The sequence below is a fragment of the Harpia harpyja genome, chromosome 8 (assembly GCF_026419915.1).
Source record: "Harpia harpyja isolate bHarHar1 chromosome 8, bHarHar1 primary haplotype, whole genome shotgun sequence".
Lineage (NCBI taxonomy): Eukaryota > Metazoa > Chordata > Aves > Accipitriformes > Accipitridae > Harpia > Harpia harpyja.
In genome coordinates, this window is record NC_068947.1 from 50,587,147 (window position 1) to 50,614,074 (window position 26,928).

The 26,928-nt window shown below is 42.1% G+C and overlaps 1 protein-coding gene across 2 annotated transcripts in view; it reads left to right on the plus strand.

Annotated features, from left to right (window-relative positions):
• ATP6V1A (ATPase H+ transporting V1 subunit A) overlaps positions 1-26,928 on the plus strand; it is a 33,628-nt gene that overhangs the window by 1,628 nt on the left and 5,072 nt on the right. Inside the window, exons 1-13 of one of the 2 annotated variants that reach the window (XM_052793955.1) lie at positions 7,996-8,154; positions 11,628-11,722; positions 13,426-13,554; positions 15,101-15,315; positions 16,049-16,186; positions 16,699-16,850; positions 17,695-17,857; positions 19,101-19,209; positions 20,013-20,135; positions 20,224-20,338; positions 21,455-21,518; positions 22,289-22,492; positions 26,234-26,328. In XM_052793955.1, the coding sequence (XP_052649915.1) occupies positions 11,641-11,722; positions 13,426-13,554; positions 15,101-15,315; positions 16,049-16,186; positions 16,699-16,850; positions 17,695-17,857; positions 19,101-19,209; positions 20,013-20,135; positions 20,224-20,338; positions 21,455-21,518; positions 22,289-22,492; positions 26,234-26,328 (1,589 nt within the window). In that variant the 5' untranslated portion in view covers positions 7,996-8,154; positions 11,628-11,640. Of the gene's footprint in view, positions 1-7,995; positions 8,155-11,627; positions 11,723-13,425; positions 13,555-15,100; positions 15,316-16,048; positions 16,187-16,698; positions 16,851-17,694; positions 17,858-19,100; positions 19,210-20,012; positions 20,136-20,223; positions 20,339-21,454; positions 21,519-22,288; positions 22,493-26,233; positions 26,329-26,928 lie in introns of those variants that run through there. The other variant, XM_052793956.1, reaches the window with a different exon arrangement.

The window sequence follows — 26,928 nt, forward strand, 5'->3', positions numbered from 1 at the left end:
ATTATTTTCTGCTTAAGAATGTATGAAGTGAGATCAGTGTCTATGGGTCCTTGAATTACCAAAAATATTGCAGATTATTTTTGCTGTGCTTGTCAGTTTTTTATGTCAAGTCTCCTTGAAAGCAGTTTTACTCTCTTATCTGGGGAAAAAACTAGTATTCATTCTATAACCAGGGTACAAAGCTTGGCATTCAAAAATGATAAACCAGCATGGGCATCAACCTGAGAGGATGGGGAAGGAGAAATTAAGACAATGCTGGAAAATTACTGCTGGCGTCAGCTGACTGTTCAAATGGAGGTTGAAGTCTTGTGTTGCAATAGTAACACAAGATCTCTGTTTCCTGTAAATGCAGCCTTTCCATTTTCCAAATCAAGAACTATTTTCGACAGATAGTGCTAATATTAAAGTTCAACCATGAATGATTAGCATTACTTAATTTCTATACAACGTGGCTTAAACTTAGCTTTTATCTGGATCTAAGTATATATTAGCTGTTGTATACCTCATTAATCCTGACTTACAAAGCCTGCAGGCTTCAGTGTGCTTCTGTTTTCTAAATTTTTCCCCCGAGTATGACTTCATCCGTTTGTCTTCTAGACACACATGGGTACTGGTATTACACGTTGTCATCCAAAGCCACTACAGACCAGCAGATTACTAGGTGATTCCCCTGGAGATATGTTTAGAGGCACTACACTTCACCTCTTGTGTTTTGATACCATAATACTGTCTTTCTGAGTTCCTGAGCCCTGAAAATTCCTACTGACGTTTTTCCCTTATGCTTTTAAGTTGCTTGTTTGTGAGCTAAGGCTGTGTTCCTAATTACTGCTTTACAAAGAGTAAAAGGATTACAGGAAAACCTAGTTGATGTCTTTGGTTACTTTGGTGTTGACCATAAAATGTTGCATGCTATTGCTGGCCAAGTAATAGTCCCTCTTTTTCTTTCTCTCTCCAGTTTAAAAAAAAAAACCAAACAAAAAAACCCCCAAAACAAACCAAAAAACTACACACAACAACCCAAAGCTACATTGCCTAGAGCTGAAACAGATTTTATTTTCTCAATGCTTGTATCATTGGTTACAAAGAAAAGTGGGGGATTTTAGACTTGGAAATATTGAGGTATTGTTGAACAATGGTATCCACATGATTTTTTAGATGGGAACTGTACCAAGGAAAACAGACGATGTAGTCAACTGGAATATCATGCTCGTTCGGTCTTACTCACCATCTTAAAACGTGACTTCTTTAGCCTTCCAGCTGGGCAGAGAGAAATGGGGGCCTGCTCCAGCAGAGGAAGTGGAATGAATCTAAACTTTTCAACCTTTTGTTCCTGTACAGATTAAGCCAGTAATCACCTAAAGGTCCAACATGCAAAGCTGGCTTAGACTGGATCTTCTGGTTGTCGTTGTTGTACCTTCTTTTATGTTCTGAAAAGGTTTTTTTGTTCTTTTTGTGTTTGCTCCCTCCTCCCCTTTGAAAGTGGGCAGCTAAGCTTATATTAAATTCTTGGGTTTGGTCATATCTCATGGCAGTAAGTTCTACAATCTCATAAATGTTTTTGGGTTGGTTACTTTTTTTCATCTATGCATTTATTTCTCCTGTTTTTTGTCAAATTCTCAAGTTAAATACCCCCTTTTTTTAGAAGGATTGACCATTTGCTGCTAGCTTTTTAGACTTGCATATATTATATAGCTGCTGTAACAAACTTTGCCTTATAAGGTCTGTCTTTGCTGAAATGATATGCTTACTCTGAAAACCAGTATGATGTATATGGATAAATCCTGAAAGTCCTAGTCTAACAGACTTTATGACTATCACTTAACCAAATGGCAGATGAAGATCAGTTTTAGCTGCTGAACTTATTTTCTTGGTTCATCAGCTTGATTACTCCTCTGAGCTTGTGTAACAGTAAATTTTAGTGTCATTGCTCACTCTCATCAGAAATAGTTTGTCTGACAGTGATCTAATACGTGCATGGTGCCTGTTGACAGTTCTTTAATTTTGTCATAGTTTACAGCATTTGGGAGAGTCCGTTGTGGGTGTCTTAAAATGTTCAAATTGGAAGTAATCAGAAAGTACTAAAACTAGTATGGGAAGCTGCCATCATGGCCACGTTTTTATAGCGCTGGGCTTTCTGCATTAGCTGTCTGACATCTGTTTAATCCCAAGAAGAACAATTTTGAAGACCATCTCTACCCCAGTTAAGTGAGACTCATACTGCTGAACAGTTAAATGAACTAAAATGTCTGCCGAAAATAGACCCATTGCAGATGCAAACGCTTAAGAGAGAAGCGGTGTTCCTAGAGGGTATCTCTGTAATGAGGAAGTCTTCTCTTTGTCCTCCTTAATCCACTGAAGAGCACTCATATTGTAAGGATTCTCATGTCCAAGTTAAAATGTTGGTGTGCTGTTTCAGCTGACCAGTCTGTCCAATTAACTCTTTCTGCCAGATGGCAGAAAAGGCACTAGAACAGGTTGCCTGGAGAGATTGTGGATGCCCCATCCCTGGAAACATTCAAGGCCAGGTTGGATGGGGCTTTGAGCAGCCTGGTCTAGTGGAAGGTGTCCCTGCCCATGGCAGGGGAGTTGGAACTAGATTTAAGGTCCCTTCCAACCCAAACCATTCTATGATTCTATGGCGCCCCAAGAAAAATGCCGAAATTTGCAGAGCGAAGATGCAGTGTTCTCCATGCTCTGTCCCATCTTTAGGATGCTATAAGCTATGTTCCCTTACTGGGGTGGTTTACTGTTGTTTAAGACTATGTAAAAGATAGGTGGTCTGAATGTCCAAGCTGCTGGTCTGCGTTCTGTGCCCTAAGCATGGAGAGCAGTCCTGTTGTCGTTGGGATGGTTGGGTGTGATGAGGGATAGAAAGGTTATGGGAAAAGGTATTAGCTTTATAGAGAGAATGCGGTGCCTTTATTAGAATAGTTTATTAGAGCTGGACAAAAGCTTTCAGGTATGCAAGTTTCCTTTAGCAGCCTGAAGAATGACTTGCGTATGCTATGAAAGAAACTGCATCTTCCAAGAAGTTCCGTTAGTGGGACAAACGTTTGGTCCTTCTCGTTAGTACACTGTATCATTATTTTGTTTCTCACTATGAAAGTAATACCTTAAAAAGCAGCTCTTCAGAAAAAACCTGAAATGGTATTTCTGGCTAAATGCAGGTAACATTGGTAAGGACTTCTAAAAAGGCAATTCTATTATGTGAATTTCCTCTAGATCCTTGAAATCTTGAGGGTTTTGTTATCATGAGATAAATTTGCATCACCTGGTAGATATTCAGACAACCACCACAATATGTAGTTTAAACAATGTTAAAATTTAATATGTTGGAGAGGCTCTGGCTATTCTAAAGAAGCTGTAAATATTTCAGGTAATTGAACATAAAATCTCCAAGTGTGGCTTAACTTGCTTTAAAACGTAAAGATGAAGTTTTCCATTATAGGAAAAGTCAACCTGAACTTAATTTCCTTTTACTGGAATCCAATGCCTATATGTGTGTTGTGATTCCAACCAGGTGTTTCATTATACCAAAGTGCTGTAAAAGAGTACTTCTATCTGCTAGGGGCATTAGATCTTTCTCAAAGACTTTCATGCAGACTTAACCCTGGTTCAGCTCTTCAAATCAGCCGTCAAATACCTCACATAATAAACCGAAGATTCCATAATATCCCAACTTTCAAGACTGCACTGAAAAGTTAAGTGTAATGATGAAATGCTTATTCCAAACTTGTGCTCAGTATTTTAGCTATTACCTTTAGGGACAAGGGATTAGGCAGTGGTGAGGCTAGTAGAGGAGCTGATGTGTTTTAATGAGCCCAAATTACTAATATGTTTCTGCATGTAAAACTGAGCTTGGCTTACAAATCTAGCAATAGTTGTTTTATGAAATTGCACACCTTTTGTCTGTTGAGGTAAGAGTCTTCAACTATTCAGAAGTGACTCTACTGAACTGTAGTGAAGTTTGCTGCTGTAATTGCTTACAGCTTTGCGTTCGTCTCATTTTGATGTTTGTCATCTTGAAGGTTAGAGCAACAAGAAGTATTTCAAGTAACGATGCCAAATACACCTGAAAGTAGAGTGACTTTTATGTAATAAAAGCAAGGGTGGATTTTAGCTTTGCGGTACTGTTGGTGAGGTTAATGAAAATGTTGCTCATCCAGAGGAAATGACTGAGCATTCTACGAAGCAGATGGCTGCAGAACTTTTCAGCCCTAGCAGCTAGATGACACGATCAGGATAAGAAAGGAAGGCCACTGTGGGACACAGAAATGAATATTGTATTAATATACTGTGTTACGGCTTGGATCTCAGTTGCGTTAGATCATTCTTTTGTGTGAAAGTCTATCAAGCCAAAGAAGGGGCAGGATGTGTAGCGGGCTGAAAGGATTGTCAGATTTTTCGCAGCAGGAAACTTGTGAAGCAGTGTAGCAAGTAGGAAATAAGGGGAGGCTCATCCATTTCCACCTCTAGAGCTCCTCTGGAGAAGCCCTCTGGGCCAAGAGGAAAGAATTGGTGTAAAAAACCCTATTATGGAAAACTCTGTAGCATGTACCAGTCAGCTGATGAAGATTTTTTTTCACATGAACAATGTGGTTTTCTCTAGTGACAGGAGTATTTTAATTGATAAAACTAGGATCTTTATCAATTCTAGATATAGTGTGACAACTGCGTTTGAAGTCAAAAGGCTGGTTATCTACTGAGCTGATCAAATATTCAGTGGGTCAAAGCAGTTATGCAATGAATGCCTTGCAAGCCTTTCTACCTAGTTATAGCACTGCTGCTAACTTGTCAGTCATGTTCAGACACAACTTTTTTCTGGTCCTGTTCTGGGCTAACTGAAGGAATCTCCCAAGCTTCTGAATAAAAGCTTGGGTGCTTGAATAATATTTTGTGGTGGTGGTACTTCTTGCATGAACAGACTTCACACCCCATCTTTGTGGTAGGGGAGAGTCTCTTATGCTGTATATATGTATTAAATATAAATATGTTTAGCTTGTGTGCAAGGCATGACGTGTGCTTGAAGTATCAGGCTTGTATGTATTGGCATACCCATAGGTAAGTCCCCCATCCGTTTTGAGGAAGAAGGCAGTAGGAGCTTGTGATGGACTTCATGAGTTGCCATGTTGCACAGTCTCACTTTGTAGCTGTTGTGTGCTGCGCTAACAGGGGCAGCATAATTCTATTTCCTATCTTTTCCCTTGAATACACCTGGATTTACCTGTACATGTGCTGAGTAGTAAGCCTCACGTGAGAGGAAGGGGCTTTATAGTACCCAAGGGACAAGTTGTGTGAAGGATGCACTGTCTTGGATGGTTGCAGATGGATCCACAGAATGTAGCTGAGCATCACTTAAGCAGATTCCAGGCCTATCGAGAGCAGAGGTGGCCTCAAAGTGCCCTGTGGCAACTGGAATTGAATGAATAATTAAACGGCAGAATGTCCCTGTTTCTCAAAACAATGATACTTCTAGCTCAGAGCTTATGGCAAGAGAGTTGGTACAGTTAGCTGCTTGATGTCTGTGTGAGGAGAAGACTTAAGCCATATCATTGTATTGAGGCGGTTCCTGCTTGGTTTCCTCAGTGTGCAGATGATACAAAGTTGGAAGGTGTTTGATATAACAGAGGGCTGTGCTGCTGTGCAGAGGGATCTCAACAGACTGGAAAAATAGGCTGACAGGAATCCCATGAAATTCAACGAAGGGAAATGCCTAGTTCTGCACCTGGGGAGGAATAACCACGTGCCCTGCTGCAGGCTGGGGGCTGACTGACTGTAAAGGGGCTTTGCTGAAAAGGACTAGAGGTCCTGGTGGACACCAAGTTGAACATGAGCTGGCAACGTGTCCTTGTGGCAAAGGCAGCCAGCACTATCCTGGCCTGCATTAGGAAGAATGCTGCCAGCAGGTTCGGGGAGGTGGTTTTTCTCCTCAGTTAAGCTCTGGGGAAACCACATCTGGAGTGCCATGTCTGGTTGTGGGTTCTCCAGTAGAAGGAAGACATGACTTAATGGAGTGGATCCAGAAAAGGGCTACAAAGACTGTTAAGGGTTTGGAGATATGAGGAGAGGATGAGAGAGCTGGGATTACGTAGCCTCAGGAAGAGAAGGCTCCGAGAATCTTATTGTAAAGTGTATAAATACCTAATGAGAGGGAGCAAAGAGGATGGAGCCAGACTCTTCTCAGTGGTATCTGCTGAAGTAACAAGAAACAATGGGCACAAACTGAAATACAGGGAATTCCCTTTAAACATAAGAAAACACTTTTTACTGTAAGGGTGTCTGAACACTGGCACAGGTTGCCCAGAAAGCTGGGGAGTCTTCATCCTTGGAGGTAAGCAAAACCCAGCTGGACATGGTCCTGAGCAGCCTGCTCTAGCTTGCTTTGAGCAGGGCATTGGAACTCAGCAATCTCCAGAGGTGCCTTCCAACCTCAGCAGTTCTGTTTGGTGACTGGGAAATCTGCCCTGCTGTGTTATAGTAAAATTATAACTGCATAGTATGAAGGAGCGGATTTCCTGAGAATACTATTTGGCTTCCCTTCCAAGTGACCTGTGTTAGAGTTCTGGGTGTGCTGTTTCTTCTGGGACAATATCCTGAATTCCGGATGCAGAAATGCTGCCGAACTTCTGCATTTGTCTAGTAACTTAGGCACTGTATTTTTTTTAATACTTCCTCTTAAAAATATCATCTGTTGGAAGGGGAAGTGTAAACTGACCAAGTTACAGGAAATCTATGGCAGTGATTATCCGTTATTTACGAGGGCCTTGCAACTCATCCTCATACAGCTGGACGCTGGGATTTATGCACTATACCAAGGTCTGCTCAGGTGAACGTAGTAAATGTTGGCAGTCTTGATTCTAAAGCATGACTTAAATGTGACGCTAAGCTGATTGCCCAGTGTGGGTTGTGATCTTTACTATCCTGTAGCCTCTAGGTTTTTACTAAGAAGAGGAGGAGGGATTTTCTTTGGAAAACTTTGGCTACATTTTAGTGTGTATGCCTGTTAAGCTTTCCTGGATATCAAATATGAGGGCTTATATTCTGACTCCATTTTTCTACCCTAGGAAGTCAAAACACGTGAGTCTGTTTCAGATATAGTAAAATCTATGACCTTAGTTCAAAGCTACTCCAGCAGAATGAATCCTAGCACTGGTGACTTACGTAATGCTGCTGCTTCTGAATTGCTGGTCTTGTGCTATTTACTACAATTTTGGTTAGCATATTTAAGCTTTTGTGCCAATTTGATGTGTTGCTAATCCTAGAACTTGCAAAGATAGTCTTGAGAAGTTGTGAAGGCTGCAGGGAACTCTTCAACTTGTGCAGCTTTTTGGGGGAGAGATTGCATAGCTGCTTGTCTTCTGTACAACATACAGGACAACGTCAGTGCCTGTTGATCTTCAACAACAGATTCTAGCAGCTGTCATTCAAGGTGGCACATCAGTCTGCTTCGCTAAGGTGTTGGATGTTGTGCAGTTGCATCAATGCCTCTGCTAACTAGGGGAAGGGGTTCTTGTTTCAGCAGAAGTAAGCCCCGCAAGACTCTCTAGTGTGACAAGAATCAATACCTGTTCTACATACTCAAGCAATTAGTATTACGGTGTCTTCAGCGCCTCCCTGTGCAGTCTGTTGTTAAATGGTTGTTCTGTTAAGCTCTTCCAGAACAGAGCACGCACTGACATGGATAGATTACACTGGAGGACTGGTAGGTAAACGGATTCCAGCAGAAAGCACGCATCTCCCTCTCAAGGATTTTTATGTGGTAGTACGTACCACTTGGGACATTGGGATTATTGGTTTCGTAGGAGGCCCTTAATGCGAACGCTGAATGCTGCTTTTAATTTCTTCTGCTCAGTCCTGTGTGGTAAGGAGGGCACAGATGGGAGTTCAGCTGGGCTCTAGGTAGCTTGATTTGCTATTGCGGCATTCCTCGGTGCTAGTGGGAGAGAGACAGACTGATGACTCATCAAGTCAGGTGGTTATGCCTCTGCTGTGTGTCAGAAATTTCTTTCCCCTCTGCAGCAGGCTTTCTCATCCCTCTGTGTAGGGGCACTAGAAGGACAATTATTTTGTAAGTGGTGGTGCTTAACTGCTGAATTCTGGCTTTGCTTCACTGGGCCTGTGGATTTTTGTTACTCCCTGTTTCTGCAAAATAAGGTAAGAATCTGTGTTTATATGATAAAATAGTCATGGATTTTCTTCCTTGCTGCAAGAAGGCTCCTTCTAAAAATCTCACTGGAGTCTTAATTTTGAAGATACCTTTGTGGTAAGGCAGTTCATCATGTAAATTCTGGGTCTGATCCAATGTTTGAAGGAAAACCAAGGAACTGTAATAGAAAACAGGTTTCTCCAGCATTGAGAGCAGGACAGTTACATTTTTGGGGTTACTGTGTAGCCAAATTGCTGTGCTGGGGAGAAACCAAGATAGAAAACTGAGGTCATTGGCGCTTTCGTGTTTAGTTATGACTATAAAATTACTTTAATAAATCACCTTTCAGTCAGAGATGGTTCTGCAGCAAGTAATATTTTGATTTCTGGCACTATTAGGCAGAATATGACCATGTTAGAGCTTAAAAGCATGTTTAAAATCAATTGGTGAACTGTTTAAAGACGAGGAGGATTCCTGCATGTAAGTTGTAAAGGATACAAGATGCATCTTTGCTCATAAGGGAATTAAAATTAAGCTAATATCCTGTGTAGGTGTGCTAGTGGACTTTTGTAGGAGTGGATTGCATATAGTGCCTAATATCCTGTGTTGGCAAGAGGCCTCTGGAAGGCTATAGGAGCTCAGTAGGTTTCTAAAATGGCTAGCTACCATGGCTTCTGGGGTAAGTACATGCTGCCTGTACATGCTAGATGTTATGTTTAGCAAATCCTGATGTGCTTTAGGGAATTTCATTTTATCTAACAATGAAAACATTTAACAGTGTAGGTAGGTAAGGCAACATTTCTGTCCTCAAGGACTTTTCCATATAAAAGGAAAATCTGTAGTGCCAATACACAAGCACAAGACAACTATGCAGAGATAAATAACAGCATTTTTTTTCTAAATTTGTATTCCATGTTGAAAGACGTGTAGCCCCTTAAAAAAGAGGTCAGCTTGGCTGGGTGAGCACTGGCTTTTTAGACTGTATGTACTTTGGAGGTATATAGGAGATGGATGAAAGAAAGGTGAGGGAGAATTCACCATGTTTTTTACACTTGGAATAGTTAATAGGTATGTGTTTAAAAGCAGGTGGTGCAGATGCTAAAGATCAGGACAAAGACAGGGTTTATTGGTGTGTTGCTAGGTGGTCTAGCAGAGGAATCCCCTTCTCCTTTAGTTGGCTTGCCCAGTAATTTGGGAAGGTGGCTGTAGGAAGAGAGAGGGAGCAGAGCAGCCACAGGAACAGGGGAGGCAGGTGCTGGGTGTCAGGATGTTGCCATTTTAACTGCAGAATGACTATTCTGAGGTTCTTATTTGCCTCCCTAAAAGATAAACAGTTGCTTCAGGCAGCTGTCAGCTGACCTGCAGGTTTTGGATAGGAAGAAAAGTGAATTTAAATTGTAACTGGCCAGTGTTCTTCCTGCTTTTCCTTGCCTTTGTAAATTGAGTCTTTCGTATGGGACCCTGTGCTGTCTAATTGCCAAACAGCGCTACTAATTCAGTTATGAGAATTTGGCTTAACTCTCTATTGTGCTTCTACAGAAGATTTTGGTAGTAGACTCTAGAGATTGTTCTATATGGTATGTTGAAGTAAATGTTCTGGGTGGATTTTGAAGACCGACTGCTTTTTTCAGTATGAACAGTAATTGTGCTTGGGTTTTGTAATGTTTTAATTGTTAAAACCAAAAAGGATGAGGTAGTTCTGTTAGTCTGATCAAAACCAGCTCTAAGCAGCTGCTCAGGAACTGCAGATTGCTTTGCGAGGACCTCTGCTCTGCCATTTGTCAGAGGAGACTTTTGAGAAATAAGCAGTGAAATTAAAATTGTCTTCTGGGCCTAAACAACACACAGCTTAAATGAAAAACTATCATTATGGAGAGTAGAGGGATCTAACAGATATCTGACTTAGCCTTTGAGCTCGAGAGCAGTTAACAGTTCCATTCCAGGCTGGTGATGACTGAGTCATGAGCAACTGTTGGGGTGGCTGTTGTGAAATGAATCAATGGTAGCCATGTTACACAATCCACGCCAGCAAGACATGGAGCCCGGAAGAAGCTATTCCTTCAGGATGAATAGGAGTTTGGAATCGTTGGAGATCCTTTTCTTATAGAGCAGAGCCACCGATTTAAAACATTTAGATTGGTAAAGAGGCTGAGGGGCAGAGGACTTGTAGTATAGTATTAAAAAGCTGGAAAAAAGTCATAAGATTTTAAGAATAGCCGACGTCAGCTACCTACTGTTCCTGAAGAACAGGCAGCAGAGCATCCTTTAATGATGGTGGAAGGGATAGCAATGTAGTTGTCTTCCTCATTGTACACGGGGCAGATTTTCAAGCTTGAGTATGCTTCTGTATTTGCAGCCTTGCAGAGGATGCCGGGTTAGGTTAAGCTTCCTGCAAAGACTGTGAGTGTCAACAGATGCCTCACACAGTTCATGTCACCAAACTACAGGCTTTTGCTGGATAGGCCCTGTTGATACATAGAGAGCATTGTATGCTGGGGCTGCCATACTGCACGTTTCAGCAGTGCTGTATTGTAAATGTGTCAATACAGTAGAAATGGGTAGAGAGTTGCCTTATGGTTCTCTAATGCTAATCAGTTTCCAAGGTAACGTAAAGCGTGATAAGGCCTGACAAAGCAAAACCATTAAATACTCTTATCGGCACCCGAAGCAGGACAGCCCAACTATCGATTACAGGACAAACACGGATGGAGGTCTGTTTCTAAAACAGCTTCTCCTGTGCCAGTTTAGATTGTCCAAACAGTAGCTAGCAAGAGATGTCAGTCTGTTGTTTAACTGCTGCAAGTTGGGGTTTTTGGCCATTATTCAGCACAATTCTTCTGTAATGCTCCATGCGTTTCACTGAGAGCAAAGGCTGTGTAATACCTAGCTGTGAGGCATATAGAAAGGACTCGTGTGTTTGTGAAAATGTATGTTTCCTCCTCTGAACACTCTGAAGCAGCAGCTTAAGACAGCAAAAATAGAATTTTCACAATTAGTATTTGTAGTATTGCTATTTAGATACTGGTGGCAGTAAAGCAGCCCCAGAACATTCTCTTGCTCACTCAGAATCATGGAGAACTCCATATTTTGAAGGAGGGTAGATGAGATGTGGAAGACAGAAGAGATTCTCCATTGTTTAAATATCCTGTTATTGGGCTTGAAAACAGTCCAGCGGTGTTACGGCATTTTTGGAGTGTAACTGTTTCACTCGGTGTTTTGTGGAGCATATTAGGGAGTGATGTTCCACCCTGTGTTTCTGCAATGGGGGATGTTAGTCCTTTTGTTTGTTTAAATGAGTTACTTTTTAACTTTTTATAGCTTTAAAATCAGTGTTGTTAAGGTGCTTCAGGCTATATGAGTTCAGAATTCTTCAGTTCAGAATTCTTTCTAACTAGAAACATGAGAGCAGAGGGGAAGAAGAGGAGGAACTTACTGCATATATGTATTCTTCAGGACTGACTCTTTTTTTCCCTCTGTACAGTTGAGCAGGCAAAATGGACTTCTCCAAGCTACCCAAAATCCGTGATGAGGACAGAGAGGCTTTTGTTGGCTATGTCCATGGAGTCTCGGGACCTGGTAGGTATTATTTTGTAAAGGAAATCATAGGTTCTGTTTCATCTAGTGTCTTGTTAATCTTGTTCATTTGGAAGTGAACTTGGAAGTGGAGAAGTATAGTAGAGCTCTGGGTGGGGCTTTTTTGGGGGGGGCGGGGGAGCTTCGTAAGAAGGATCAGTGACTTATAGTCTGATAAAATATCAAGAAATATACTAACAAGGTGTTACTACTAATTAATCTTGCTTAAAGATGTAATGAGCAGAAGCAGGCTGAATAATAATAATAATAAAAACAAAAGGCAGTAAGCTTTCTGGATGAGATAAAGCCACTTGGTCAGAAATCTGCAGGCCCAGTGTATTAAGCTTCTCTAAAAGAGTGTGAGATGCATAGTCCGTTCTCACTGAAATGCAATTTGACCCTGTGCTCTCCAGAATACTCAGTGCCCTGCCAGTGTCAAGCCGTTCTGTGTTACTGCACCATGGGCTGGAGGAGCTCGGCAAGGAGCTGCAAGGGTCAGGGAAGGTGGCAGAGCATAGTGGTAGTGCAGCTGGGAAAAAGAGGACTCTCCTTCCTCCTTTGTCAGCTTAAATAGTTTCTTTAGGCTCTGATGGTAACAGCTTTTGAATACGTGCAGACTCTACTGGCTTTTCTGCTCCCTCCTGCATTCTCTTTAAGAGGTGAAGGAAAGGACGGGAATGTGAGAACAGAAAAATAGCATGTAATTTTGTTAATGCAGCTTATTTGATGAATAAGAAACTCCCTTGGCTCGTGTCTACCTGAATAAATACCTGTTCTTTAACTGCCAATTCCTTAACTGCAGAATTGATACTTAAAAACAATATTAAACTGGTACAGCTTTCTTTCCTAAGAAGTGGAAAATGTATTTGTCTGTAAATACGTGAACCCTGTGTGCAAGATTAATATTATAATATAAAAGACATAATAAATTTTGTCCTCAAGCAGCTAGGCCTCACATATGACCTGCTGAAATCTAACTCAAAACAGTAGGAGGTTTCAGGCCCAAAACGTGCTGTAAAACAGTCTTCATCTCTTGAAAGTTAATTTAAGTGCCCTAAGATGTACATCACTTCTACAAAATAAAACATCAAAATAATGTTTCCTTAAAAGCTTTGTAGGCATCAGCCGTTCTAGACACAAGGGTGTGTATTGCCTTTAGCAGGCACCTTGGCTTGATCTGTACGTGGAAATAGTTTGTTATGTGAGCATCCAGATGCTACCAAGGTAAACAGAATTTTGAGTGACTGGAAAATGCTGGTGCCTAACCACAGGGAGCTTTTGCCATTTTCTTGTATGTTTTAATTTAGTCAGATGGGAATGTGGCCCAGCTAACTGAAAGGGAGAAGTGCCTATGTAACTTGTCTGTCAAAGTTCACCGTGTCTCTAAAACCCTAAACATTTGCCATCTGTCAAGACAGATAAGAGAAATTATGGCGTGAATTGTCTGTGAACTACTACATTCTGATAGTGTCCTCTTATTGAGCATAAAGGAACAGTGTGAAAAGTATAGGGAAACTTCTTCTTTTGGCTTTTAAACTAGAAATATCGGGATTTGTCGTAGCCAAGTTATCCCTTTTGTGGAATCAAGAATGCGCTTCTGATTTGGATGAATACCAGGCTTATGCTGTGCAGTTCTTACTGACTTCTGATGAGTGAATTTCCTGAGCTACAGGAAAAATACTCACCTGTGTGCCTGTCTTTTACAGTGGTCACGGCGTGCAACATGGCGGGTGCTGCTATGTACGAGCTGGTACGAGTAGGCCACAGTGAACTGGTGGGGGAGATTATCCGACTGGAAGGTGATTTGGCAACTGTCCAGGTGTACGAAGAAACATGTATCCTTTGCACTGATCCCTCTGGGCCTGCCAGACTGCGCAGTCCAAAACACAGCCGTGATTAGGGTGAAGACGATGAACAAAGCTGACTGGGACCAGTGCTTGGTACTTCTCGTGCCAGGAGGACATCTGTTTTGCACGTCTTTTGTAAATTTTGATGGTTTTGAGGTAAATCGTACCTTGCTTGGTTGTGTACTGAGGAAACCTTTTTTTTATTTTAAGTGGAAGTCAGATAATGTGTACCTTAAAATTTAAGTTCATTTTAATTTGAATATTACAGCTCTTTTTTCAGGAAGTTGTTTGACAAATGTCAACGATAAATGGCAAAACTACCAAGCAGTATTTGTTGCATTTTTTTCTTTGCTTTTGAAAACTATGCTTGTATAACACTTAAATAGGAAACGTAAAGTGGGCAGCATGCCGCCTTCTGGGCAGAGTGTTTTGCCAGATGTAATAGATTACATTTTTGCTTCTGCAGTGTGCTTACAGAATCTTGGTCCAGCTAGGATGCAGCATGTATTCTAAAATCTAGTTAACATAAAATGTATTTTCTATTACACATATATGAGAGAATGTCAGAAAAGAAGTCATAAAACTTGAAGCCAGACCTTCTTTTTTTTTCCTCATATTCTTTTAAGCTTAAGAGGTGGCTCTGCATATCTGTAGAGGCTAGGAAGAAGCCTATGCTGGCTCCCAAAGCTTTGTCCTGAGGAGCTAGATGGTAAACTGGTGGCTAGCTCCTGTCTGTACCTAATAATTTATCATTTCAGGTGGCATCATCCTTGTAATATCTAGTGGCCTTCCATCAGTAAGTGGAACAAGTTTGAGTATAGTTTACTCTTAGGTTGCTGATGAGAGGGCTCTGGCATAGGGCTCTCTGAAGTCAACTTTTATTTACTCTCTTGAGTCATGTATAGGGTTTTGGAGGTTTCTTTTGTATTCTAGCAGTATTCTAGTATTCTTTTGCCAAACTGCTGGCCCTTTGCTGAGAAGTCCATTGTATATCTTTGGAGCTTAAATAGTGCAAAGACTGGGCAACCTGATACCAGAGAGGAGGGAAATAACGCTAGTCTCGGACAAACTCCCTTTAAAATTAGGCTGCTGTCAAAAAGGCTGCGCAAGGCTCAAGGTCAAAACAGTTGTGCTCTCTAACAAATTCTGAAGCGAAAAATTATATGTTTCATAACATTGTCGTAACCTGTTTTCCAGGTTTGAAGATTTAAGAAATGCCTGACATTTTGTCATCCTGCTGCCTGGCACTCCAGTAAACTCATCCATATAGTTGACTCAAACTAACGATCATAAAGCAGAATATTTACCCCTACTTTGCCTCTCTGGAGGATGAGCAACTTTGTGGCTGTAGTAATTTCAGCTGGAGTTTAGTATAAAGCCTACATGCTTCTCAAATGATGATGTGTAATATAGTAATAAAAATATTACCTTAAAGTCAGAAAGGTGGTTTAAGAGTATGATGTTGTGAATGTGATGCCTTCTGCCCTGTCTCTTTCCTTTTCTCTGGATGAACTTTTCCTCAGCAAATCTTTAGCTGGTGTCTCTGTAGGAGATCCTGTACTCCGTACTGGCAAACCCCTGTCAGTGGAACTAGGGCCTGGCATTATGGGATCTATTTTTGATGGTATCCAGAGGCCTCTCTCGGACATCAGCGCTCTGACCAAAAGTATCTACATCCCTAGAGGTGTCAACGTGTCAGCTTTGAGCCGAGATGTCAAATGGGACTTCACACCTTCCAAAAATCTGCGGGTAGGTCCTGAAAAGCCTGTTTTCCCTTCTTGCTCCTCTACCCCCAGAGCTTAGGGCTGGAGCAGAATGCCAAGGCTGTGACTGCTGGGAGCTATGGTTAATGCAGTATTTAAGTTTGCGAACAGGGGTGCTAGGATGCAGTAGCGATGTATGAGACTGGATGGGGATCACCAAAACTTACTCTCTGTGACTTACTGTGTGTTGCTGCTGCATATGAGAAACTTGCAAAGTTTTAATGTGTTTGCAAAACTGTAAAGAAGCTGGTGGAATTGCACTAAGCATTAGCAGGAGCAGGTGTCACCTGAGCAAAAAGAATGACTGCAGCATACATTTTGTGAATGGTGAAGATAGCCTTAGAGCTGGAAAATGTCACAGCTTTAGCCCTTGGCGGCATCTTTTTTCCAACCCTGCAGGTTAGCATATGCTATCCTTTTTCTACTTAACACATTAAGCTGACAGGTATAAAAGAAACAAGGAAAGTTCCTTGCATCAGTCAGTAATTGCTACTGTCTGAGCCTTGAAAGGCGCCTGAACCCAGATAGTGTTGCTAGCGATGTGCTGTTAGTGTAATGAGTTATGTAAATGGGGTACTGTGCTGTAACAATGCATTTATAAAGGGAGTAATCACAGTGCTAGACTTAATAGCTATAGTTATTTTATACAGTTCTTTGTCAAGGTTCTTTTTTAAAACTGGAGTTCTCACTTATGACTAATAGACCTGTTCTGATTTTAGGTTGGCAGCCACATCACTGGTGGAGATATTTATGGTGTGGTGAATGAAAACTCCCTTATCAAACACAAAATCATGCTGCCCCCACGGAACAGGGGTACAGTTACATACATTGCTCCGCCAGGAAACTATGACACTTCAGTAAGTCTCCCAAACAGCAGTTGCTGGTATGCTCATTCTGTGTCTCTTTCATAAGGTTGACGTACTCTTTCTGTTCTGCATGATGCCAGCTAGAAAGTGTTTCATGCAACAAGATGTCTGAGTTAACGATCGCTTCTGCTACCCTGCCTGCAGGGTTTACATGATTATCTTGTGCAGTTACTTTCTATGTATATGGCTTCCCAATGGCACTTCTGTATGCCATATTTGCTGACCTCTGTGGGGATCTACAATATCTTATGAATATGTAAAATTCAGTTGCTCTTCAAAAGCATACTTTTAGTTGAAGCTTCATCTTGCACATCTTTTCCCCAGTAGCATTGTAAATAAGGGAAAGAGCCATCCCTCGGGAGGGGATGATAATGTGTTGAGATTCTGAGAAATCTGTGGTGGTATCAAAGACCTAGCTGTGCAGTGTAGTTGAGACGAGAATTTGCGTGCTGGTCCAGTGCGCAGCTATTTGCTTACTTCAGATGTCTGGTGCTGTCTGTTAGGATGTTGTCTTAGAGCTGGAGTTTGAAGGTGTGAAGGAGAAGTTCACTATGGTCCAGGTCTGGCCTGTACGTCAAGTCCGTCCTGTTACTGAGAAGTTACCAGCCAATCATCCTTTATTAACTGGCCAACGGGTCCTGGATGCCCTCTTCCCGTAAGTACTACCTTTTATTTTCTAGTATGTAAGAAATCTCTCTCTTGGGGGGGGGGGGGGGGTGGGGGAAGCAGAAGGAGGAGGCCTTACATTTTTTTCTTTTAAGGGCAAACAGACCCCAAGCTTTCACTATGTATCACAGCATAATCTCAAAAAATACTTAGCTGAATTCCTCATATTTCTGTATTTGGCAGGAGAACCTACTAGTGGAAAAAGGAAGAGAAGTTTAACAAGATAGTTCTAGTGCATTAATCTAGAAGAATGGGCAAGCATAAACTTAACATAATCATGCCATATCTACAGAAAGGCTAGAACTTTCAAGCTTGATATCTCCTTTTGAACACATAAGTAGGATCTCTTTCCATGGTCTTGAAGATGTATAGTTTCCAATGATTTTGGGGTCACCACTTATGAAAACTGTTGCACTTAACTGTAACACCAAATGCTTATTTAAGGAGCTAACTTCCAAGACACTAAATTCAGTAATTTTGGTCCTAAAATATCGTGCTGCTTATTCTTATAATGCACAGCTAAGTACAGTTGTTCTTTTCTTAGCATTTGCATTCCATTGGTGCTTCCAGCTGTGAAAACTGCTATGTTTCGAGCCTGGAAGTCTAGCTGTTGTACCAGCATAACTCATGTATTTCAAGGGCAGTAGAAGAAAAGGATAGTTTATTCCCTCAGTCTATTTAGTGAAATACCTCTGTGTTTCTCACCCAGAACACTGAATATGACTCCTGTTGCTCTGCTTTTAATTAGGGAGTTTTATTGGAAAACATATTCTGAGATGGGAGAGCTCTGTTTTCAAGTTCCTTACAAATCAGAGTCCTTTTTCTTTACTCAGGTGTGTGCAAGGGGGTACAACAGCGATTCCCGGGGCATTTGGTTGTGGGAAGACTGTGATCTCACAGTCTCTCTCAAAATACTCCAACAGTGATGTCATCATTTATGTAGGCTGTGGAGAACGAGGAAATGAAATGTCTGAAGTACTGAGAGATTTCCCTGAGGTTAGTATGGAGAATTCATGGAGAGTAAACCTTCTTGGGAAGACTTGCTATTGTACTGGTGTTATAACTGAATAGAATATCATATTGGTAGAGTGACTTGAAATTATCTTCTTGCCTCCCTGCTGTAAGTTCTGGCTGTAGTAGCAGAAATCCCTTCTGGCTTGTTCAGGAATGATTTCAGTGGCCCCTCAATAAACATCTGGACTATTTTTGGGTGTACCTTTTAACTTGTTTAAAATAAACCCAAAATTAACGGCAGGGTGTAATTTAGCACAGTTATAAGCAGCTTACCTTTCACTGGTAATGCCTCTCAACTTTTTGAACTTAACCATGCATAGCAAATGCAGCGTCTGTATTTACAGGGTGCAGGGTGGTGACACAACAGTTACCAGATATTAGTTTGACATGTTAGGCTTTGGAATACCTTCTGAAGGAAGTAGAAAATGCCTGTTTAAAACAAAAAAAAACAAAAAACCCCAAAACAACCCCCAAAACCCAAAACAACAGGTTTACTAATCCTTCTACCTGTTGTTATATGTTAGTAAATTAGTTGTGGCACAGTCTTCTGTAAAATATGGGAAAGCAGCCAGATCATCTGAACTGTTAGGTTGGAACTCCACAGTCAGAAATAAGGAGTGAAAGGCTTGGATGTGTTGATTGATTACAAGATGAGAAAGTCAAGCTGAGGTGGCCATGCAAAAGGTAAATCCCAGGGTATTCGTAAGTGGACTTCTGCACAAATGTCAGGATATGCATTCTGTTGTTCGGGTGCTTATGAGGCTTCACCAGGGTTATGTGTGTGGTTTTATGTCCAGTTGTCAAAGATGAACTTGGATCGGTGTAAATGGGGAAAAAAAGCTCTCTGATTCCTAATGGACTTACGACAGGAGGCTATGATTTTTTGGCTCTTCCAGCCTAGTAAGCTGAGAGGATAATGTATTTCTTGATGTGGTGGATTTCTCATTACTTGTTTGAATGGGATCAATAGAGAATTGCCAGTTGCAGAAGATGAGATGAGGCTAAGGCATGTATGTTAAAGAGTTAAGCTGTGTGCAAGCTGGAAGGCAAACCAGCATAGTATCCTGAAATCTTGAATCTAGTCTCTGCTCTTGGTAGAGTAGCTGTGAGGAGAGTATCCTGATACAAGGCGAGTAATACAGTAAAAAAAAAAAACAAACAACAAAAAATAAATTAAAAAACCTTGCTACTGTTACCTTTTTTCTTTTCTTTTCTTGCATTTTAGTTAACAATGGAAGTTGATGGCAAGGTAGAAAGCATCATGAAGAGAACAGCTCTGGTAGCAAATACCTCCAACATGCCTGTGGCTGCCAGAGAAGCCTCTATCTATACTGGTAAGATTTACAGGAGGCTGGAAGAGGCTGTGTAGAGCAAGCCATCATGCTCTAGTATTTTCAGTTCCTGAGGTGGTCAGTATTGAAAAACCTGCTTAGTTTGAGAATTCAACCCTTTCAGGCCTTGCCTGCACAAAGTCCTAGTATCTTAATTGAATTTGGCTTGCTTGTATATAATTACAATTTCCGAATATTGAGTAAATTTTGCTTATAAGGTGAACTTACTGCACCAGCTCTTATGTAGTTTTTCTCCATGTGTTAATTATGTCAGCTTTTGTTTGCGAATAGCTTTTTGCTGACAAGTACAGCCACCTGATGGGCAGGAAAAATACTCTCTGAGTTGGCAGGCTAGTCTTTCTTTTGCAGCCTCTTAGAGGGTTTTTTAAATTCTTTTTTATGAAAAGTTGTCAGATAATTAAGATAAAACATGACCTTTTCTCACTGTTGTATTCTGGTAGTTTGAAAGGGAAGGAGACATTTTACAGTAAGAAGAGGCTTTGTTCATGGCTTCAGTGAGGCAAAGAGTAGCATCAGTGACATTGCCGTGTCTCTTCAAAGAAATACACGAGAATGTAAGATGAGCCAGAGTGGTTCATAAGCAGAAATGGGGAGGGCAAGAAGAAATAAACAAAAAAAAGACAGCAAGGACATGATCTAGTGGGAAGAAAGAATAACTTTCAGTGTCTATTTCCATCAAAACCTAAACTTAAATAATTTGGCTTATTTACATCTTAGTGACAACATACAAGCATAGAATTCCTTTCTGAACTGTATCCTGCAACACGCTGTTGTCTTTGTTCTAGGAATCACCCTGTCTGAGTATTTCCGGGACATGGGCTACCATGTCAGTATGATGGCAGACTCTACTTCCCGATGGGCCGAGGCCCTCAGAGAAATTTCAGGGCGACTGGCTGAAATGCCAGCTGGTGAGTAGTCTTTTCTCAGTCTAGTCTTGTAAATGCATCCTTTAAATTCTGAGCCTTTGACTCAATTTCTGTGTGTTGGTGTTTGCAGACAGTGGTTATCCAGCCTACCTTGGTGCCCGTCTAGCCTCTTTCTATGAGCGAGCTGGCAGAGTCAAGTGTCTGGGAAATCCTGAAAGGGAAGGCAGCGTCAGCATTGTTGGAGCGTGAGTGTTGCATTTCTTTGCTTTGCATTGGCTGCAGTTTTTCCTCTGTGTTTTTGTATGTCAAAGTACCTGTTTTTCAGACAAAACAGTCTTCTTGCTCTGTGCAGCTGCAGAACTAAAAATATGTGAATGAGTAGGTAGACATTTAGTCTCTGCTCACCCAGAACTGCTGTTAAATTGTGCGTGGGAGCAGAAAGAATGAATGTGGACAGGTAGTTCTGTGAGGTATGGAATCGCAGTCACTTGCAGCAGTTGGAGCAAATGGCTCAGGGAAGAATGTTGTTAGAGCTGTCACTGAAAAGTATGTCAAACCATGCTCAGAGCAGGAAAGAAGGGGCAGTTAGAGCAGCAGTGTGTGCACTTGGGGGCATAACGAATTGTGGTTCTTTTGCTTAAATAGAGTAGAATTACAGCATATCTCAAGCTGTGATGGGCTGTGAAAAGCATGTGGTCCCCAGACATTCTTCTAGGCTATGACTTGTGTATCATACTGTGGGCAAAGTGAATTTCTTCCCGACATATTTTCAGGCGAGCCTCTAGCATCTGCAAGAACACCTAGAGTCCCTTGTTTGCTCTGCTTAGTTCTGCTGTCCACAACATACGTACACAAATGCATTGTGCTTTTGAGGTTGGAAGATTTTTTTTTTTTTTTTTAAATCTCTGGGAAGGCACATATTAAGGTGTCAAGCCCAAATGAAGTGGTTATTGTATAGGTGGATATCTGAAATAATTTCAAATTGGGATATTGTTTTCTGTAAAGTAACCATTGCACTGTGTTTCATGGTGTCCTATCAGCACGTTTGCTGAATGTGTTCCAGTTGAAATAGGTTTGATAATCCAAGCTGGGGTTACCACCTGGAACTAAAGTGACTGAAATCATACCCTGATACTGTCAATCAGTTACTGATATAACTATATTTCATGGTATGCTTGATGTTACACTTGTGTGGATATGCATCAGACACTTTCTGCAGTGGAAGCTTGCAATCTGTTACTTGAAATCGTGTTGACTTTTCTGGTTTCTGTGATCACTGAGCTGTGCAGTCTTATGTTCGGTACTTCAGTTTAAACTGTGAAAGCAATTCTGATAACTTCTCCTTATCGCTTCCTGCTCAGTGTCTCTCCCCCAGGTGGTGATTTCTCTGATCCTGTCACATCTGCTACACTGGGCATTGTTCAGGTATGTCCCACGATGTTGCAGCTCTTCTGTCCACTTCGTTAGACTCAACATGATTGTGCCTCAGTGCATTTGTGCCAGTGGCTGGGGTCTGAGAGCTTTGATTTGTCACAGGCAGCTTTGTAGGGTGCTTTGGAAAATGTTCTAACAGTGTAAAAGGTGACCTTATGAGATAGTCTCTGAACTGACGTGTTTGAGATCCCTTTGGAAGAGGGAGAGAAGGTAGCAATTCCTTCCAACGCTGACTGCTCAGGAATATCTGTGTGCTTCCTGATTGCTGCCCATTGAGCTGCACTCAACTGTGGCTGCTCTCAGCTGAGATGGAAAGTGACCCAATCTTAATAGGTGCATTGAAACCACAAAAAAATCCTTAGAGCAGCTGACTGGGAGAAGAATGTCTTGCAACTGATTGCAGCCCTGTTTTGGGAAAAGAAGTGGAGACTTATTAGATATAACTCAGTTAGACTCCAGTGTTGACATTGTCTTTGTTATGGCTGACTTCTCCCCCATGAGGAGTCTCAAGCTGAATAAGTCTGAACTCAGCTTAAAAGATGCATCATTTTTTGAGAAGTGTATTTGAAAGTCACTGCTATAGTTAAATTAACATAAGGAAGGCTTTCTTTTTTTCTCTCAGGCTTTCATTTGTGATACCCTTTGCCATGTTGCGTTTGCTCAAACTTGCTTTCTGTATTGGTTTTTTTTTTTAATTGCCTTCAATTATTTTGGTTCGTTTTTGATTTGGAACACTGGTTGATCTTTCTGCCTTCTGACAGGTTTTCTGGGGCCTGGATAAGAAGCTGGCACAACGCAAGCACTTCCCCTCTGTCAACTGGCTGATCAGTTACAGCAAATACACGCATGCCCTGGACGAGTACTACGACAAGCATTTTACAGAGTTTGTCCCTCTCAGGACAAAGGCTAAAGAGATCCTACAGGAGGAAGAGGACCTTGCAGAGATTGTGCAGCTTGTGGGGAAGGTGAGTAACCGGCTGTGAGGAAATGTGGTGTCAATGAACCATCCTCCATTTCCTTACTGCTAGTGCAGGCTTTTGACCGTGTTTTTGGCCAGACTTGATGGATACCGCATTGTGCAAAAAAGGCAAATAGTCACTGGGAGGTGTCAGACTCTCCTGCCTCTAACTGTGCTTTATTCCAACTTTCTTACGTGTTGTTGGATTTCTAATGACAAATACTTTTCTAGATTTGATAAACCTTGGCTTGACGCTACTTTTCTCATGTAAATTAGATTGCAGGGCATTTAATGCTGGAGTTAAACTTCACTTGCTTCAGTGTTCTAGTCCTGGTGAAATGCCCTTTGCTGCCACTTACAATAGTACTCCACTGGAAGTAATCTTTGTAAGAGAAACGATGCAAACTGATCTTTACTGTTGAAGCCCTCTGAAGGGTTACAGGTTATTAGAAACCATGTTGCCAGCCGTGGAACAGAGGTGTTGGCATTTACAAGCTGGCCTGTAGAAACAGAAGTGATGTCTGCTTTTTCGAAAAACTGGAGATTACCTGGTTTCTTTGTGGAAACCTGTGACATGACATATGGCTCCATTTTACAGTCATTCCTTAATTTCCTTCATTCACTTCACTGTTTTGAAGAGAAAGCTGAACAGGAAAATTTCCCTTGAGACCTCTCAAAAGGGACCCAGTGAAAACTGTGTTTCAGCTTAGCCCTGTAAATACGATAACTGACAGCTGTTTAGCACATACTTGACAGTAATTTCATTCCATGATGTTTGGATGAGCTATACTGATTTACAAGGTGGTAGTAGCGTGTGGTAACATGTATTAACTACAGTTATTTGGAGGAAATTTGCTCCTGGTGCTGTGCCTATTCACTGATGTTCTAGCCCAGCCAAGATGAGGCCTTTCACCACCAGATCTTGCCTAGCAGAGCTCTGTTCTCTAGATGTGTCTTTGAAGAAAAGGAGATGTGATATTAGGGCCTTCTGCAGTTTTCTATTTACAAAATCATGTTCTTAAAAAACTAGTCTACAGAGCAGGGTAGAATCAGTTCCTTGGTGTGGAAGGGATATTGATAAGCCAGTGCTTGTAACTAGGCATTATTCCCATGATAGAAGTACTGGAACTGGTGATCTTATTCTCAAAGATGTTATCTTTAACAGTTTTTTTCAGTCTGGGCTTGGCCAACAACTGCAACAAACCTTTAGAAATGGAGAAACAATCAGATACTTGGTTTTTTTTCTTTTTAGCTCTGAATTCTGTTAGTCTCCTCATGAAAGGTCCAACCTTCCTGTCTGAAAAGCAAGCTGGGGTACTTAAAACTCAATCTGCCCCCTTTAGCAAAAGGACAGTGAAGGTGGAGAAGTGACCCGTGGTGCCAACAGCAGCAGTGTGCAGCAGGGTTGTGCCTGTCCTGCAGAGTACGACAGGCATTGTCATCAACTCCTTTGCTTTTCTTGAATGCCAGGCAGGGAAAGCCCATTGGTAGCTGTGGAGGCTAGTATCAAATCCTTAAGATTACTTACTGATCTAGCATGCTGAGATATAGTTTTTCATCCATGGACATAAGGATTGAGGAAGGTAAAAACGACTTTACCCCTTTATGGAGGAAGGTGGTGTTTCAACATACCTCATAGCAGAGCTGTGTGTGTTTTCTGTGTCTGGTGGCTTTTCTATTATCTTAAAGGAAACTTCCTTATCTTGGTTTATCATCAACCAATGAGCAGGGGCTGGTGGGGAATGTGAAGCTCAAGGGCGGCCTTGGCCGCAGTGACCATGAAATGGTGGAGTTCAAGATCCTTAGAGCAGCGAGGAGGGCGCACAGCAAGCTCACTACCCTGGACTTCAGGAGAGCAGACTTTGGCCTCTTCAGAGATCTGCTTGGTGGAGTACCAGGGGATACAGCCCTGGAGGGAAGATGGCCCCAAGAAAGCTGGTTAATATTCAAGGATCACCTCCTCCAAGCTCAGGAATGATGCATCCCAACAAAGAGGAAGTCAGGCAAAAATGCAAGGAGGCCTGCGTGGATGAAGAAGGAGCTCCTGGACAAACTCAAACACAAAAAGGAAGCCTGCAGAGGGTGGAAGCAAGGGCAGGTAGCCTGGTAGGAATACAGAGAAATTGTCTGAGCAGCCAGGGGTAAGGTTAGGAAAGCCAAAGCCCTGACAGAATTAAATCTGGCCAGGGAGGTCAAGGGCAATGAGACAAGCTTCTATAGGAATGTCCGTGATAAAAAGAAGACTAGGGAAAATGCGGGCCCTCTCTGGAAGGAAAGGGGAGACCTGGTTACCTGGGACATGAAGAAGGCTGAGGTACTTAACGGCTTTTTTGCCTCAGTCTTCACTGGCAAGTGCTCCAGCCACACCGCCGAAGTCACAGAAGGCAAAGGCAGGGACTGGGAGAATGAGGAACTGCCCACCATAGGAGAAGATCAGGTTTGAGACCATCTAAGGAACCTGAAGCTGCACAAGTCCATGGGACCTGAGGAGGTGCCTCCTCGGGTCCTGAGGGAACTGGCGGAGGAAGTGGCTAAACCACTAACCATCGTATTTGAGAAGTCATGGCAGTCTGGGGAAGTTCCCAGTGACTGTAAAAGGGGAAACATAACCCCCATTTTTAAAAAGGGAAAAAAGGAACACCTGGGGAACTACAGGCCAGTCAGTCTTACCTCTGTGCCTGGCAAGATCATGGGGCAGATCCTCCTGGAAACTATGCTAGGGCACATGGAAAATAAGGAGGTGACTGGGGACAGCCACTAAGGGCAAATCATGCCTGACATATTTGGTGGCCGCCTACAACAGGGTTACAGCGTTGGTGGATAAGGGAAGAGCAACTGATGTCATCTACGTGGACTTGTGCAAAGCATTTGACACTGTCCTGCACGACATCCTTGTCTCTAAACTGGGGAGATGTGGATTTGATGGCTGGACCACTCAGTGGATAAGGAATTGGCCGCACTCAAAGAGTTGCGGTCAATGGCTCTATGTCCAAGTGGAGAGCAGTGACAAGTGGTGTTCCTCAGGGGTCGGTATTGGGACCGGCGCTGTTTAACATCTTTGTTGGCAACACGGACAGTGGGATCGAGCGCACCCTCAGCAAGTTTGCTGACAACACCAAGCTGTGTGGTGCGGTCGACATGCTGGAGAGAAGGGATGCCATCCAGAGGGACCATGACAGGCTTGAGAGGTGGGCCCATGCAAACCTCATGAAGTTCAACAAGGCCAAGTAGGAGGTCCTGCACATGGGTCAGGGCAATCCCAAGCACAGATACAGGCTGGGCAATGAGTGGATTGAGAGCAGTCCTGCAGAGAAGGACTTGGGGGTGTTGGTTGATGAGAAGCTCAACATGACCCAGCAATGTGCACTCACAGCCCTGAAAATCTGGCAGTGTTCAAGGCCAGGTTGGATGGGGCTTTGAGCAGCCTGGTCTAGTGGAAGGTGTCCCTGCCTGTGGCGCGGAGTTGGAGCTAGATGATCTTTAAGGTCTCTTCCAACCCAAACCATTCTATGATCAGGGAGATTTGAAGTAGACTTATTGACTGTTTGGCCCATCTTAATTTGGCAATCAATTAAATCAGCTGTTCTACAGCAGGGAGTGATAAATACCCAAAAGACAGAATTCTGCTGGAAGCTATCATAAAAGGGTGGGAAGAAAACAGGTACTGAAAGATAACAGTTCTTGGCCAGGGCATACCATGTCCTCATGGACTTGAGTACTAAACTAACAGTGTACCTTACTTTTTTAGGCTTCCTTGGCAGAAACAGATAAAATTACCTTGGAGGTTGCCAAGCTGATAAAAGACGACTTCTTGCAACAGAATGGTTATACGCCTTATGACAGGTGAGGTCTGACAGGCTACTCTGCCCTCTTGGTCCTATGTAGTCTGGATTTGGACAGCTATTTTATTTGGAAACAAATCAGTGCAGAAATTAATTTTACTCACCATAAACAAATGGAAGAACTGTGCTTAGGTAGGACGTCAAACAGTGTATTCACATTGTCTTACCCAAGGCATGCAGACCTTTTCCGAATGCAATCACGCCCTTTGAATTTCTCAGGCCCCCATCTATTTTTCAGTTAGCCAATATTTCTGCAATAGCCTGTCCTCCTGTCCTCCTTAAGAGGAGGAGATGAGGACCACTTTATTTTCACAGTCAACATCCAAAGTCTTCCCGTTTATTCTAGCAATGCACGGAGGACTGTAAGAATCTGCTTTCAGTTACTGTTGCATAATTCTTAAGTTTGATCCATTAAAAATCTTACTGGATCTTTTCCCTAGTGCAATGCTTATTATCCCTGTCTGCTTTGCTTCTTTCCATGCTATCCTTGTGTTTTAACAGCCTGACAAGGGGCCTTTTGTACTTCATCTCACTCCCCAGCCCAGGTAGATCAGGAGGTCTTGAATACTTCACCACTAAAAATTTAGATGTACGTCATTCT